The sequence below is a fragment of the Eretmochelys imbricata genome, chromosome 3 (assembly GCF_965152235.1).
Source record: "Eretmochelys imbricata isolate rEreImb1 chromosome 3, rEreImb1.hap1, whole genome shotgun sequence".
Lineage (NCBI taxonomy): Eukaryota > Metazoa > Chordata > Testudines > Cheloniidae > Eretmochelys > Eretmochelys imbricata.
Genome location: NC_135574.1, coordinates 109586057 through 109602748, shown reverse-complemented (window position 1 = coordinate 109602748; position 16692 = coordinate 109586057). Strand labels below are relative to the sequence as shown.

General features: G+C 38.1%; 1 protein-coding gene across 1 annotated transcript in view; it reads right to left on the bottom strand.

Moving 5' to 3' along the window:
* Positions 1 to 16692, bottom strand: part of UTRN (utrophin) — a 528745-nt gene that overhangs the window by 380213 nt on the left and 131840 nt on the right. Inside the window, exons 25-33 of the mRNA XM_077813162.1 lie at positions 15553 to 15723; positions 13232 to 13411; positions 12336 to 12470; positions 11689 to 11838; positions 9483 to 9644; positions 9055 to 9183; positions 6156 to 6329; positions 5344 to 5499; positions 1494 to 1664 (exon numbers count right to left, since the gene is read on the bottom strand). Coding sequence (XP_077669288.1) covers positions 1494 to 1664; positions 5344 to 5499; positions 6156 to 6329; positions 9055 to 9183; positions 9483 to 9644; positions 11689 to 11838; positions 12336 to 12470; positions 13232 to 13411; positions 15553 to 15723 — 1428 coding nt within the window. The remainder of the gene's footprint in view (positions 1 to 1493; positions 1665 to 5343; positions 5500 to 6155; positions 6330 to 9054; positions 9184 to 9482; positions 9645 to 11688; positions 11839 to 12335; positions 12471 to 13231; positions 13412 to 15552; positions 15724 to 16692) is intronic.

The following is a 16692-nucleotide window of genomic DNA, read 5'->3' as shown; positions in this document are numbered from 1 at the left end:
GTTGGTTTGGCATGATTTGTCTTGACAAATACATGCTGACTATTTCTTATAACCCTATTATCCTCAAGGGGCTTACAAATTGAGTGTAACAGTATCTTTCCATATATATTATAACTTTATATAAAATATATAAATATTATTGTACTTCTCTTTCTCTCAGAGAGAGAGAGAGAGAGAGAAGTACTTTGAGCCACTCATCCGTCCTTCGGTCCATTAGGTGAATAATTATTTATTGATTAACCTCAATGTTCTCTAACTACAGCAACAAATAATGAAAAACAAATAAGCAATTAAGTTAGAAAAATGTGTTGAGTTAATGGAAAATATGACTGCTGAGTAACTATCGCATCAGATATAACATGACTGTATTCTTGCCAATGCAATTTTGCAGTTGTGAACAAATCAGGGAATCTTAAATAAATTTCCATGTATCAGTGTGATCTATAGTATAAATCCTTTAATATAGAATACATTGAGCTTGTCAGAATTGTTTTCCCCCCCTTTGTGGAAAATTTCAATTTATCCTTGAAAAACCCAAACGGTTTCTACAAAATTCTAGGATTCTTCAGTTTTTCCAGCAAAAAGTCAAAATTTTCCACAGAAAGCAGACAAAAAAAACCCTTTCCATTGAAAACCCAATTTTCCACCTAAAACAGTTTTGATGGAAACTTTCTGAACACACCTGTTGCTATGATAGTAATATTAATGTGTTCATTGATTAACACCATATTTATTAAGGATTAAGAACTATGTAGGAGACATTATAAGATAGCTAAACAGCTAATTCTTAACATCTTTAACATTGTCCTGGCATTTATACAGAATAAATAAGCTCACAGTTTAAGATATTTGTGATACCACAGATCTGATTCCGCAATGATCAACTCCAGTAAGAACTAAGCATCTAACAGGCTTGGGAACAAATGGGGAAGACCCCAAATTCCAGACAGAGTCACTGCAGCGTTAATGCAATAAAAATAGTAATTGATCTAGGAATTATAATTCTGGCTGTCAATTAATCACAGTTAACACAAGCAATTCACTTAAACAAATTAACTTGATTAAAAAATTAATCACAATTAATCAGAGTTTAAATTGCACTGTTAAACAATATAAACACTTTTGGGTGTTTTTGTACATTTTCAAATATATTGATTTCAATAACAGAATACAAAGTGTACAGTGCTCACTTTATATTATTTGTATTACAAATATTTGTGCTATAAGAAAGATAAAGAAAAGAAATAGCATTTTTCAATTCAGCTCATACAAGTGAATCAATATTTGAAAATGTAGAAAAACATCCAAAAATGTTTAAATAAATGGTATTCTATTAACATTGATTAAATGTTTAATGATTAAACTGCATGATTAAATGTTTAATGATTAAACTGCAATGATTAAAACTGCAACTGATTTGTTTTAATCTCCCAATTAATCGTGATTAATTTTTTTAATCGTTTCACAGCCCTACAACAATATAGCTTGCTTACTTTAGCCCAGCCAATTTCTGTATCCAGATCAGCAAGCGAACTCTCTGAAGTGGACTTTTGTACTAATTCAGTCTCTGTAAGGGCTAGCCATTCTGACAAAGAAGCAGTTTCTTTTTTCATTTTGCACGCCAGCTGCAATGCACGTTCCAGGTCTTGTTTCCCCTCAGTAACCTGCAGAAAGAAGCCAGCAATTAAAACTCACTTGAACACATAAAATAATGGCATTGTAAAGTTGTCTTGTATTGCAAAGTGCCCTGAAAAGAATATTAAGTTCTTTACAATTTTTACATCTTACTATAAAGAACAAAATCATCAATTTCCTCCCGCTAACTGATCAACAGTTGAAACTACATAATACACTTACACAAAGAACAGAAGAAACAAATGGGCATGTCACTTCTTTACAGCTACTAACTGACAAATTTAACCACTGACTAGGTGATCACTAACAGACTGAAGCTTAAAGCTAAAGGAACTTAAATATAATAGTTATTATGAAAATGAAAATTCTGTTTTGTTTATAATCCTGAATCGAAATGTTACCTCAAAGTGTTTTATATTCACTGAAGTCTAGTTCCATCCTCCCTGAAAAGGAACTCTGTAAAAGTGGCATTGGGGGATTCCATTTCTATTGTGTCCCAATGGCTTCCACTTCAAATGTATTGAGCATACTAGTAGTTTTTTTTCCAACTCAACTATGGGTATCAGAATCAAAATGGATTATTTCATTCTTGTTCATCACCAGTAATAAAGATCTGCAGGAAAACCTTTGTAACTTCACAAGTCAAAAGTGCCATTATTGCCTTCAAAGGTAGTGCACCACGAGGGCTGACCGGTACTTTCTAAACAATTCTGCTGATGATGCATAAGAAATATAATGCAACTCCCTTTGAGTTAGCGGTTCTACAGGTCTAACAAAAGCATTCAAAAGTTTTGGGTATTTAAATTAGCAGACGTCCCTTCAAATACACTGAGGGAGCAGATTTGTTGAGTAAGGTAGTGCTATTTTTCAGTTACTTTCCAGAGTAGAACCACACTAACGTATGAGAGAGAGAGAGACAGAATGAATCTTCTCGAAATATCAGCCAAAGACTATGCATTTACCAACCAGTAAGATTTTGAACAAAAATCAAGTAGTAATTGTTTATGTATTTATTTTAAACAAGCCTAAGACAATTCTAAGGCCCAGCCAGTGATTACACCAGAATACATTAATCAGTTAAAACTGTCATATATCCCTCCATAAGAGAAGTCATGGTATATATTAGATAGTTGACAAATTATTTATAGATGAGATTTTCCCTCCCCCTGCCCCCGTGTTTAAGGGGGGGAGAAATATTTGTTATTTAGGTCCAAGTGGATGAAGATGAAGGTATTACTAGCACAAAACCAATTACATTAGGTTAAAAGACCAAGATATTACGAACCATCCTCACTTGTCCAGATAAGTCGAGACTGTAACATTAGTAGGCAAATTATATTGCCAAAAATGTATTCAAAATCTCAACAATAAGAATTTATCTTAGTTTAGTATTTGTACTTGTATTCCTTTTGTGTTACTCAGAACAATACATCCTCAAAAGTTCTGAAAACAAAAATACCTTGGCTGTAGTTTTAAATCTTTTTCCTAAATGGCTTTGGAATGCTGTAAGCAACTCTGCTCTTCTAATAGGCTGTCACAGATTTTTCTACCCAGGTGCATAACAAGCAGTTAATGCACAGGTCTCAGTGGTATCTTTATTGGTCTGAATAGCCTCCACTTCAAATTGCTTCCTGGAATATTTTATTGTTCTGAACAAGTGTGAGTGAAGTAATTTGGCCATATACCATAACTTTAGCTGAAGAATGCTACATTGCGAAAATTCTGCTTCCTTTTAGATTTTATGTCTTAGCTAAAGCTAGAAGAAAACAAGTTTTCTACTCTTTTCTTTATTAAATGTTTGTCCAAAGAATTATATTTTCTTTAGACTGGGCACGTACATCATTCCATGACTGAAGCAAAAATCTGAATCAGTATCTAAAGGAGTTCTTAATGTCTATAACACTATTAGTTTGCACTGTTGTTGTAGCAGTGTTGGTCCTAGGATATTACAGAGAAAAGATGGGTGGGGTAATATCTTTTATTGGACCAACATCTGTTGGTCACAGACAAGCTTTCGAATGACAGAGTTGCAGAAGAGTTCTATGTAGTTCAAAAGCTTCTCTCTCTCACCAACAAAAGTTGGTCCAGTAAAAGATATTACCTCATCCACCTTGTCTCTTCACTAATGTTACTTGTATTTCCTAAAATTTTCATTTCACTCCCATCATGAAGGAAAAATTTGTCTAATGGATCTAGCTATCCGCCAAATCATTTCTAGTGACCTAAGCACCCCCGGAAGACCAAATAATCATAAAAGTGTCTTGAACGGGGTTCAAAAAATTGCTGATGAACACACCTTGTTTTAGGATTTCAAACTATAGGTTGCTAAAAGGAGATATGCTATAAGCCTGCCCAAAGACAACCCAGACGCACAGCAAAGAATGGAAACGACCTTGCCTCCGTGAGGAACAAAAACCACCACCTACCATCAAATTGGGATAGTAAGGAGGAGCAGGATCTGCTCCACCATTCTGTTCAAAAAGTGATTTTTTTTTAAAAGACTAGAACAAGCTAAAACCAAAACTACTGTATCTGTGATCATGCTGCAATTACATGAATACAAACTCTTACACTTAAGCTCTGATCGTGCAACTGATTATGAATGGATGCAGCAGTTTGCCTGCACACTGTCAGTTCATAAACTTTAAACCCAGAAGGGATCATCATGATCATCTAATCTGATCTCCAGCACTTTGCAGGTCACAAAACCTTGCGCACCCACTCCTATCAGATCTATAACATCTGGCCGAGTTACTAAATTCCTCAAATCATGTTTTAAACACTTCAAGTTACATAGAATCCGCCATTTAGACGAGTTTCAACCTGCAAGCGACCTGTGCCCCATGCTGCAGAGGAAGGCAAAAAAATAAAAAATAAACAAATAAATGGGTCTCTGCCAGTCTGACCTGGGGGAAAATTCCTTCCCAACCCCAAATATGATGGTCAGTTGGACCCTGAGCATCTTGACAAGATCCAATGGCCACCTGGGAAAGAATTCTCTCTTGTAACTGAGAATCTAGTGTCCAGTCTCTGATCATTGGGGATATTTGCTATTAGCGGTTTTATCACATCATCCCATTCATAAACTTATGAAGCTCAGTCTTCAAGCCAATTCAATTTTTTGCCCCCACTGCTCCCATTAGAAGGCTGTTCCAGAAGTTCACTCCTCTGATGGTTAGAATCCTTCATCTAATTTCAAGCCTACACTTGTTGAAGTCCAGTTTACATCCGTTTGTTCTTGAGTCCACAATAACGCTCAACTTCAATAACTCCTCTCCCTCCCTGGTATTTATCCCTCTGATATATTTAGAGAGAGCAGTCATATCTCCCCTCAGCTTTCTTTTGGTTAGGCTAAACAGGCCAAGATCTTTGAATCTCCTCTGAGAAGGCAGGTCTCCATTTCTCTGATCATCCTTTTCTGCACTTGTGCAGTTTAAATTAATCTCTCTTAAACATGGGAGACCAGAACTGGATACAGTATTCTAGATGAGATCTCACCAGCGCCTTGTACAATGGTACTAAGACTTCCCTGTCTACTGAAAATAACTTGCCTGATGCAACCTAGGACTGCATTAGCCAGTTGCAGGATCACAACCTTAATTTGAAACTCTGAAATCAAACCTACCACTGCTCATACATGAGTATTTAAGAAAAGGAAAAAAGATAAATGCTCTATATTATATGGTATATATTTGTCACTCTTCTTACCTGTGCACCCAGATCATTATAAAGAAATTTTAGTGCTGTGAGTTGTTCATCCATTCCTTTTGGATTGTCTGTTTGCTGTTTCTGTACGATCTGCCTTCCTGTCTTGATTACAGTCTCCACCTCAAGCTTCACTTCACTTAGAGTTTTATACAGTTTCTGAAACCAGAGAAAAATACATTTTAGCTACATTTTAGATTTAGTAGGTAATCGTTCCCTGGGACTGTTAAGAACTTGGACATCACAATGCATATAAATGCTGTGTATCATCTTCTTCAGGTCAAGTAGTAAGAAGCAAAATGTTTCATCACAGATCAATTCTCAAATTTCAGATGATCCATTTTCCACTTTATTATTAAACCGAATATTCATAAAATTTACTGTGCATCACCACCAAAGGAGCTGGCAGAGATTTCCCATGATCCCTTCTCTTTTTTTACATAAAGGTATTAGAATTAAGCTAAAATGAAAAGCCAAGTAAACACTTCTCTCTAAAGTGCATGTTGCCTCCAGAACATGAGCAACAGCCAGGGTGGGGAATTTTGATAAGTGTTGTACTACTTATATCCTGTAATTAACAAAGCATTACCTTTATGACTATGTATTTTCCACTCAAAAGTATTACAACTTTTATCCAAGCCTTTACCCAATAACAGTTCTGTTTGTATACTGTGGCAAGTTATATAAGCATTTACTTTAATCAAGATACAGAACTAAGCAAAAAATCCTAAGCACATCATTTTAGAGAAAGAGAATGTTATATATGGGTTAAATACACAAGATTTGGAAAAAATCCACCAATAAAAGTACTTTACCATACACTTGTCCAGGTGACACTGGATTACATCGGGGTCAGTATCCTTCACATCCAAAACATGGAGTTCTGCCTTTACACTATCCAGTACCCGCTTACAGTCCAACATGCGCTGCTCAAAATTGGCTGGTTTCTGGAAAAGTTGATACTTTGTGGATACCTCTCGGAGTTTCCTCTGTTTATAAGACACCAAAAGGGATCATTTTAAATTAATACCTGAGCTTCGAAACAATGTTTAAAACTTCTCCCTTCAGATTCCATTTCTTTTTTCTTTTATCATAATTAAACAATTCAATGCATGAGTATGCCAATTTCTTAGTACAATTTAACATGACATTATCCATCCTTAATTATCTTTCTTCCACAATACAACAGGCCTCAGACTCTACAACACATACTTCCGAAGTAACCATGCCATTAAAAGAAAAAAATCCCTTTGGCTCTGTGCATTCCAGTCTATGACACTTAAGGAATTAAGTTATTTGCTAACTCCTTCCCCTGGTACTTTCAGCTCCCATTTAGACCATTTTTCTTAGTAGCAGCCATGTTAGTCTGTATCCCCAAAAAGAAAAGGAGGACTTGTGGCATCTTAGAGACTGACCAATTTATTTGAGCATAAGCTTTCGTGAGCTACAGCTCACTTCATCGGATGCATTCAGTGGAAAATACAGTGGGGAGATTTATATACACAGAGAACATGAAACAATGGGTGTTACCATACACTCTGTAACGAGAGTGATCAGGTAAGGTGAGCTATTACCAGCAGGACAACGGGGGTGGGGGGGAGAAACCTTTTGTAGTGATAATCAAGGTGGGCCGTTTCTAGCAGTTGACAAGAACGTCTGAGGAACAGTGGAGGGTTGGGGGGAATAAACAAGGGGAAATAGTTTTACTTTGCGTAATGACACATCCACTCCCAGTCTTTATTCAACCCTAAGTTAATTGTATCCAGTTTGCAAATTAATTCCAATTCAGCAGTCTCTTGCTGGAGTTTGTTTTTAAAGTTTTTTTGTTGAAGGATACTCACTTTGAGATCAGAAATCGAGGGACCAGAGAGATTGAAGTGCTCTCCGACTGGTTTATGAACGTTCTAATTCTTGACATCTGATTTGTGTCCACTTAATCTTTTACGTAGAGACTGTCCAGTTTGACCAATGTACATGGCAGAGGGGCATTGCTGGCACATGATGGCATATATCACATTGGTAGATGTGCAGGTGAACGAACCTCTGATAGTGTGGCTGATGTGATTCAGCCCTATGACGGTGTCCCCTGAATAGATATGTGGACACAGTTGGCAACGGGCTTTGTTGCAAGGATAGGTTCCTGGGTTAGTGGTTTTGTTGTGTGGTTGCTGGTGAGTATTTGCTTCAGGTTGGGGGGCTGTCTATAAGTAAGGACTAGCCTGTCTCCCAAGATCTGTGAGAGTGATGGGTCGTCCTTCAGGATTGATTGTAGATCCTTGATGACGAAAAAGCACAAGAACAAATCCACACAGACAAACCCCTGGAACCCCAACCAGGGGTATACTATCTGCTATCCAAGATCCATAAACCTGGAAATCCTGGACGCCCCATCATCTCAGGCATTGGCACCCTGACAATCCATTGTCTACAGCCAAGCTCTACGATACAACCGCATTTGCTCCAACCCCTCAGACAGACACAAACACCTGCAAGACCTCAATCAAGCATTCTTACAACTACCATACCCACCTGCTGAAGTGAAGAAACAGATTGACAGAGCCAGAAGAGTACCCAGAAGTTACCTACTACAGGACAGGCCTAACAAAGAAAATAACAGAACGCCACTAGCCATCACCTTCAGCCCCCAGCTAAAACCTCTCCAACGCATCATTAAGGATCTACAACCTATCCTGAAGGACGACCCATCACTCTCACAGATCTTGGGAGACAGGCTAGTCCTTGCTTATAGACAGCCCCCCAACCTGAAGCAAATACTCACCGGCAACCACACAACAAAACCACTAACGCAGGAACCTATCCTTGCAACAAAGCCCGTTGCCAACTGTGTCCACATATCTATTCAGGGGACACCATCATAGGGCCTAATCACATCAGCCACACTATCAGAGGCTCGTTCACCTGCACATCTACCAATGTGATATATGCCATCATGTGCCAGCAATGCCCCTCTGCCACGTACATTGGCCAAACTGGACAGTCTCTACATAAAAGATTAAGTGGACACAAATCAGATGTCAAGAATTATAACGTTCAAAAACCAGTCGGAGAGCACTTCAATCTCTCTGGTCACTCCATTACAGACCTAAAAGTGGCAATTCTTCAACAAAAAAACTTCAAAAACAAACTCCAGCAAGAGACTGCTGAATTGGAATTAATTTGCAAACTGGATACAATTAACTTAGGGTTGAATAAAGACTGGGAGTGGATGTGTCATTACACAAAGTAAAACTATTTCCCCATGTTTATTTCCCCCACACACACACACACAGTTCCTCAGACGTTCTTGTCAACTGCTGGAAACGGCCCACTTTGATTATCACTACAAAAGGTCCCGTCCCCACCCCCCCCACCCCCTGCTGGTAACAGCTCACCTTCCCTGATCACTCTAGTTACAGTGTGTATGGTAACACCCATGGTTTCATGTTCTCTGTGTATATAAATCTCCCCACTGTATTTTCCACTGAATGCATCCGATGAAGTGAGCTGTAGCTCATGAAAGCTTATGCTCAAATAAATTGGTTAGTCTCTAAGGTGCCACAAGTACTCCTTTTCTTTTTTGATTTACACCATGTAAATGCATCCACCATTTATTTTTAAAACCTGATTGACTGCACAAAGTGATTTGCAAGTGGACAAAAGCGGTTTACAACTGGAAGCTGACTGAGTCTAAATTCATGGCTGGGATTTCTTTACCTGCAGGACATCCAGCTGAGTTCCACCACGAGGGGACCTGCATTCAGTGGAAGCTGAAGGCAGTGACCGTGCATTTTTCTTGAGCTCCTCCAAGGTGGATTCATGAACTGTGATTTCTGCTTGAATTTTCTGCCAACATGTAAAAATGAGGGGTGGGGGGGGGGGTCGGGAGGGGAGATAAAGGATACAAAACCCTTAGGGTATGTCAGATATCGAACAGTAGATCCACTCTGAAGAAATGTACCATAAATACTATGAAGTCTATGCTGACTTTGATGACTGCTTGCTAGGTTGAATGCCATTATGTACATTACAGCAGCTAGTTTAATGCATCCTTCCCCCACACAAACAGAATATGCTACTCCAAGGAGGTAATCATCTTCATACACCAGAAAATCTTATGCAGTGAAAAAGCTCTGCTGGAATACCTGGGCCTCCCGTGGCAGCTGGAAGGCATCTATTCTATCAGTCAAGTAGGAGGCCAACTGTTTATCCAGCTCTGTTAAGTTTTCCTGCAAGACCTGCAGCATGTGATCATTTTCCCGCATGGTGTGAAGCTGCTGTTCCAAAGCAATCTGCCTGCTCACTGCCTAAAGGGGAGGGAAGTATAAGGAGGAGTTGTTCAGCACCAATATTTTTAAACTTTGTCTCAGAATATGAAAAATAAATTCACACACAAAATAGTCATTAAAAGGAACTCCACACAGCATTGCCGTCTGAAAGCTGGTGTGCAATTTATACCAGTAATTGATAACAAAAAGAGTAACGCAGAAGGGAAACTCTGATGCTATGTCTGAGTTACTGAGAAAGTCTCTTTTTAATCACCTCAGTAAACAGAGGCAAAGCAGTTTGTTAAAACAGCTATGTTTCATAAATTGGATCATACAGGATTTGGGAAATTTGTAACATGCATCAAAAAACATTTCTTCTTGACTAGTATACAAACAAGTATTTCCTTTATGAATAATAAACTCTCTTCCCAATTCTTTTTCCATTTGTTCAAAAGCAAAAAGGGAATGTTACCTGTAGAATCACTTCTCACAAACGAATGCCAGTTCCCCTACCACCAGCATACATGCACACAAGAAACAAAACACCTACCTAACTTCCAGATGACCACACTAAAAAGTATCATCAGTGCAGCTACCAGGAAAGAGGGTTATTTGGAAACAAATAACCAAAGTGTAAAAAATCTAAGAATAATATTGACATATACATTTTTAAAAAGCACACCCCCACACACCATTACAAGATAGGGCAACCAATTATCCAAATACACTGGACTCAGACTATGCTTCTCTGTCCTTACCCTTCAGGTAGGAGCCTGGGTTACGCGATTATGATGTGTAAATTTAATAACCTGAGATGCAGCTACCATTTCACTGCCCATTATATCTATATCACATATTTCAAGACTAGAAGGGTCCATTGTGATCATCTAGTCTGACTACCTCTATAACACAGGTTTTTATAACATAGAGCTTCACCAACATAATTCCTACAAGCATATATTTTAGAAAAGCATCCAGAGTCTTGATTTAAAAATTGCCTGTGAAGGAGAATCTACCACAACACTCAGCAAATTGTTCCAATAGTTAATTACTTTCATTGCTAAAAATTTCCACCTTATCCAGAGTCTGAATGTGTCTAACTTTCAGCCATTGGATTGTGTTATACCTTTCTCTGCAAGACTGAAGAGCCAATCATCAAATATTTGTTCCCCATGTAGAAACTTCAGGGTAACCAAGTCACCCCTTAACCCTCTCTTTGATAAACAGATTCAGCTCCTTAAGTCTACTACTATGAGGCATGTTTTCTAACCCTTTAGTTATCCTCATGGCTCTTCTCTAAACCTTCTCCAACTTATCAACATCCTTTCTGAACTGTGGACACCAGAACTGGACACAGTATTCCAGCAGTGGTCACACTAGTGCCAAATACAGAGGTAAAATAATCTCTCTACTCCTACTCAAGAGTCACCTGTTTATGCATCCAAAGACTGCATTAGCCCTTTTGGCCACATGTCACAAAACATGAAGAGGAGAAAAATAAATACTCAAGACTTTAATGTCAGAAGGGACCATGATGATCACCTAGTCTGATCTCAAGCAATGGCCTCCTCACATACTTTATTTCAGTTTGACTTTGTTCTAATCATATTCAAGAATAAAAATGGCAACCGTACATGTTCTTTCAGTGTTAGGGAAAATGTGCAGAGATCTGCTTCTGGCACTACAGTTTTGCTAAAATATAGGATAGTGGAAGAGGAAATTTAATCTGGAGTACTGGGATGAACTCCATTTCAAAGCGCATTTTAAGTTTTGAAAATGAAATCTCTTCCATTTTGTCACAACTATTTGGAAAATGAGGTAAAAAGATACTGTAGCTTTTCCAAATAATAATGAATTAATAGAAAAATAAACGATCATGGATCTGAGTCTGATGGCGATTTTCTACATCAAGTATGCTTAACACCATTGTGAACACTTTTCTGTATTACTGCCTTTCAGTCTTGTGTCCATGATTTGAATGGCCTAACCATAACCATTTCAGCTTTTGTTCAAACCCATCTGAGTGCACGAAGCTGACTGTGACACTTAAAGGCTTCCTCCCACCACACCCCCAAATTCTTACCAAGTGACTTAATTCTTCATAGTGGGCATTGAAAGCCTCCAATTTTTCACTGATGATGTCATCAAGAATCCCTCCATCAATCAACGTCTGACCAAGCTCCCGAATCTGGGTTCGATTATCAGCTGGATGACGCAGGACAGATTCCAGGGACTAAACAAAGGAGAATGACAACAACTGTTAGGATGCTGAATTTTGCTTTGTTTTTAGAATTCAAATTTTGGCTGTACGCAGAGCACCTTTTATACTCCAAATGTTCTCTAACAGAATGTGTTAGGTACAGCTAGTGCAGCGACTGTAGAGGGCAAGTTCAACAATCGTTATGTTTTCCACAGGTAAATCACAGCACTTATTTGCTATTCACAACTACCCCAAAATGAAGGCTACTGAGAAGACTTAGCAATTTATATGGGGCAGAAAACAACATGTAACTGTATCTCTAAATGATACAAAGTACAATAATCTTTAGGCTCCCTCATAACTGTATCTCTTCACTGGTTATCTTTACAATTATCAGTTCTGTAGATTTAAATAAATTATATATTCATTTGACATAGGAAATGAAAAGTTCAACACACATTTTTGTATGTATATATACACATTTAACAGGGCTATCTGAAAAGTCACCAATCCAATGGGATGACTAATACCTCAAGAGCTTCATTGACAGCATTCAATTTATCAGGTAGATTTTCTGTGCTTTGCACCCTTTCCTCTAAAGAGTTTAGCCAAGCAGTTTCTAGGTCCAGATACTGAAGCAGCTCAACCCAACAGGACCATACCTCCTAAAGGTAATACAAAAACTGAAATTAGCCTAAAGAGCATTTATTCAGATACCTCTGAGCGTTCCAAGTATGAACAGATTTGCCTAAGATAGTAGAACAACGAGCACTATTATTCATAAATGCAACAAAATTCGAACACACGTTACAGTAGGTTCTGGAGTTGGATAGCAAATGCTTTTTTTTTTTTTTTTAAGTTGGCTCCTGGACACAAGAATAAGAAAAACAGTGTTTCGTAATGCAAAGAATCTAGATATCTGCAAATCACATAATACAGCATAGGAAATTTACATGCAGAATTAATATGTACACTCATATCATCATACCATACCACTCATCTGTCCTTCGTGAAAAGGACCACATTTACTCCTATCCCACACGAACCTATACTTATTTCAGTTTTATTATTAGAGTTAACATTTAAAATGATAAATAATAATGTTGTTCTGTGGAGATTCTTTTTGCCATTTTGGAAGCAGTGGCAACACATAACAGAGCTGTGTGACAGTATTCCTTGGCTGGAGAAACGTTTATTGCAGTACAATATGTGGGCCTAGTTATTGGACACAGAATCAAATCAAAATTAGATGGTACCTTGTGGGTTCCAGTAACCTACCCCTGAAGAAAAAGAAAGTGATAGTAAACTCTGTGTTCACAAAAGACATTGGATTTAACGATGAAACCTCACATTTTAAGTGTCCATCGCCATCTTTTTCTTGTGCCTCTTTCCTGAGTTTTATTAATTTGAGAGCTATGAATCGTACCTCTAAAGTGTGGCATTTCCCCCGGATCCGATTACACAGTAGTTGGTAGTTCTCTAACACAATGTTAAGTTCCGATGTCAAGTGCTGACCACCAGATGGCACTTTTGCAGCTAACACCTTGATATTGTCTTTCAAAATCTTCACCCGCACTTCTTTCTGCAACACATCCTCTTTCGCTCTCTAGTCAAAAAGATGTATTATTTGATCAGCTTCTGCTTAATTCAGTGCCCCCCCAGTAGTTAACATAAAACAAACCAAAACAATTTACTAATCTGATAACTAACCATTAAATGTTATTCTAATTATAGGCTTAAAAGGCTCATCCTTATATTGCTGTAGTTACGTATGAACTGACCAAATGCTGACTTGCACACATTTTGACTGAAGCCCATGTGTCTGTGTGTGTTTGTGCATATTTTACATGTACACACGGATGGTAAACAAATACACACAGAATGGTCTATTGAGAGAATAGGGAGCTTCCCAAGACTTCTGAGCAGCAGAAGATTAAGCACACATGCTTTTGATATGTGGATCTGAATCTTGGCTGGCAGAACTTAATTCCAACAGAACTTGGACCCCAGAAGACCCATGGACAATAAGGGATAGGAGAGAAGAGCACAAAGTGAAGTCAGTAGAGATTCAGGTGGGAAAGGGATTGTTGGCCCAAGCTATCTTATATTGTCTCTTGTGCTGAAATTTACCATACTGCAATATTATGGCTCAGAAGACACCTCATAACGCAAGCAGAGTAACATGTTAAATACATGTTAAGTGGCAGCAAATGGCAGGAGGGTAGCACACATGTCAAGCCAAGGACTGAGGCAGTTTGGCCCAAAAGAGAATGACAACATGAAATGACAGCCTCCTTACCAGAAAAGATATTATCCCCTCTAGGTTAGAGAAGGTAGAGGTAGGTTAGACACCACAAAAAAAAATGCTGCCCTGGGGGTCCTTTTCTCATTTTTCTCTGTAGGCCCTCGCCTCCACAGTTTGAACCATATGCACATGGTTCTGTTCACGTATTCTTTTAGGATGGGATTTTCAAAAGCGCTTATCGTTGGTTTAATTCTGCTCCCACTGAAGGCAATGGGAGTCTTACGATCAATTTCAATGACAATGAAATTAGGCTTCTGAAAATCCTTGAAAAGAAAGATTTCTTTTCCTTTCAAATATTAAATGCAATCCCAAAATAATACCCTTTATCAACAACAGAAGAGTTTGGTTAGATATTAAGTATATGCTAAAACTATGGTCAACCACCTAGATTATTACAATGTCCCTATCACATTAAGTAGTACAGGGTATGAATCTGGACTAAACAGACACAGACTGCACTCAGATTTCTCAGACATTTATTCGACTGAAAAGACGCAAGGAGGTTCTCTGGCCTGTGTTATTCAGGATGTCAGATTAGAAGATCATAATAGTCTCTTGTGGCCTTGACATCTATGAAAAACCCTTGCTGAAAACTGCTTCACAAAGACTCCTTGAGAAAAGCAATTTATAACTTTGAATGTAGATGTGTCAGGATAGTACAAAGTAAAAACAGACCCTATATTTAATATTCTACTGGATAACCTGGGTCTATAATTGTTTTAATGCCCAGACAAAAATGCTAGTCAGTTCTGTACCTCCACCCAGAAAGATTAGATCATATAGCCATCTGTTGGGTCAATGATCTATATTCAACAAGAATATATATTTTAAATTTGGGACTGCTGGCCTGAAAGTTGAGAGGAGCAGGGACAGGGCTGCTTTTCTGACATTAAAGTCACAAATTTGTCTTGGTTACAAAATACAAAGCAAATTTGTTTTAATTTTTTTCCCCACATCAAGACACCATATTTATTCAAGGACATATGACCCAATGGCTGTAAATGGATGGATCAGTTTATAGAATTGCTAATTTACGTAAGTATAATACCACATTTTCTCTTGTTTTCTCAATTTTTGGCTCCTGCAGTAAATTTCTATTGTTCTCACTTTTCACATCTTTCCTTCTCCCCACGCCGACCCCGACCCAATTTCCTACAGACATCAACCCTGCTTGTCGGTCAGGGTGGGTAGACTTTTATTATGGAACTCTTGCTGCTGTTTGCCCAATGAGAAAATCTGCTTATTCAGCCTGTGCTTTAAAAATTAAAATTCCAGAAAGTGTAGTTGAAGAATAGCACTAATCTTATCATGAGCAGAACACCCTTCCAAGTAAGTAATCATCATATAAAACTCAAGGTAAGCGCCCAGACAAAAAGTGTTAAGTGTTGTTTTTTATTTGTTTATGCGTAACCAGGTCTTTGTAATGATCTAGTATTTCTGACCTTCATTTCCTCTACAGCATTCTCTAGTTCTTCTGGAGATTTGTACTCAAAATCTCTCTCCAAGTACTCCTCTTCAGCCTGCGTCATCCATTCTTGCATCTCTGCCAAATCCTTCTTCAAGTTTACAGTTTTTTCCTGACTTTCAGACAACCGATTTTTTTGACTAACAATCTAGAAACGTCAACAAGAAAAGTTAAGGTGGTTTCACTATTTGAAGTTGTTCACATCATTTGAAACGCATTTTAACATAGACTCAAAGTCAAGTAATTAAATACCCTCAACCCAAACATTTTTTACAGTTCTCTTTTTAGATAAAAAGATTCAGAAATTCAAAACTAATAATTTTTGCTATTTTAAGCAGACCAAGCCACCTGCTTCCATGGAGGAAGACCAAGATCTGGCGCGGACAAAAGATACGTCTTTCCTCTCTGAGTATAGTCTGGTGACACTCCCAGAGATACTAGAGAGTATCAAGTGCCCTTCGGTGTCCTATCTTTTTAGTTTATAAGTATTAATAAATAAGTAGTCACTTAGGAACTTCACAGGTGTCCCTATGTTGCTCACCATGGCCACTCAAGACACATTCTCTTGCTCCAAAAGTACATGCCCCTGCCACTTTAGCTAAAGAAAAGTCACAGCAACAGCAGTATATGGCCTATGGCACATGGATGTGTAATTCTTTTTCTATCCAGAAGAGGTACAAACACATTCTGATTAATGTGGAGACCAAAGACTGGAGAGGGAGGGTCAGCACTGGAAAACTAACAGTAAAAAAAAATTTTTCAGAAGGGTTTTGAAGGATGAGTCAAAAATTGCGTGGCACACAGTGTCAGGAATAATATTCCAGACCTCCCAGGCAACTTGAGAAAAGGCCTACAACTGTCTGTTAGGGAAAGAGATAAGATGAACAACAGGCAAGTTGACTTGGTAAATCAGATAATCTTTAACTACAAACAACTAAAAACTGAACAGGAAAAAGATCTAAAGCAATGATACCCATTAGATATGGGAATAATGCATTTCAACTTTTAGTGCATTTGTCAGAGGATTTACTGGGCCTGGGTTGAGCTTTCAGCCGTTTTAACAGTTGAATATATAAGGTGTACTGTAATTTAGAAAACAGAAGTTTTGTTTTAGGAA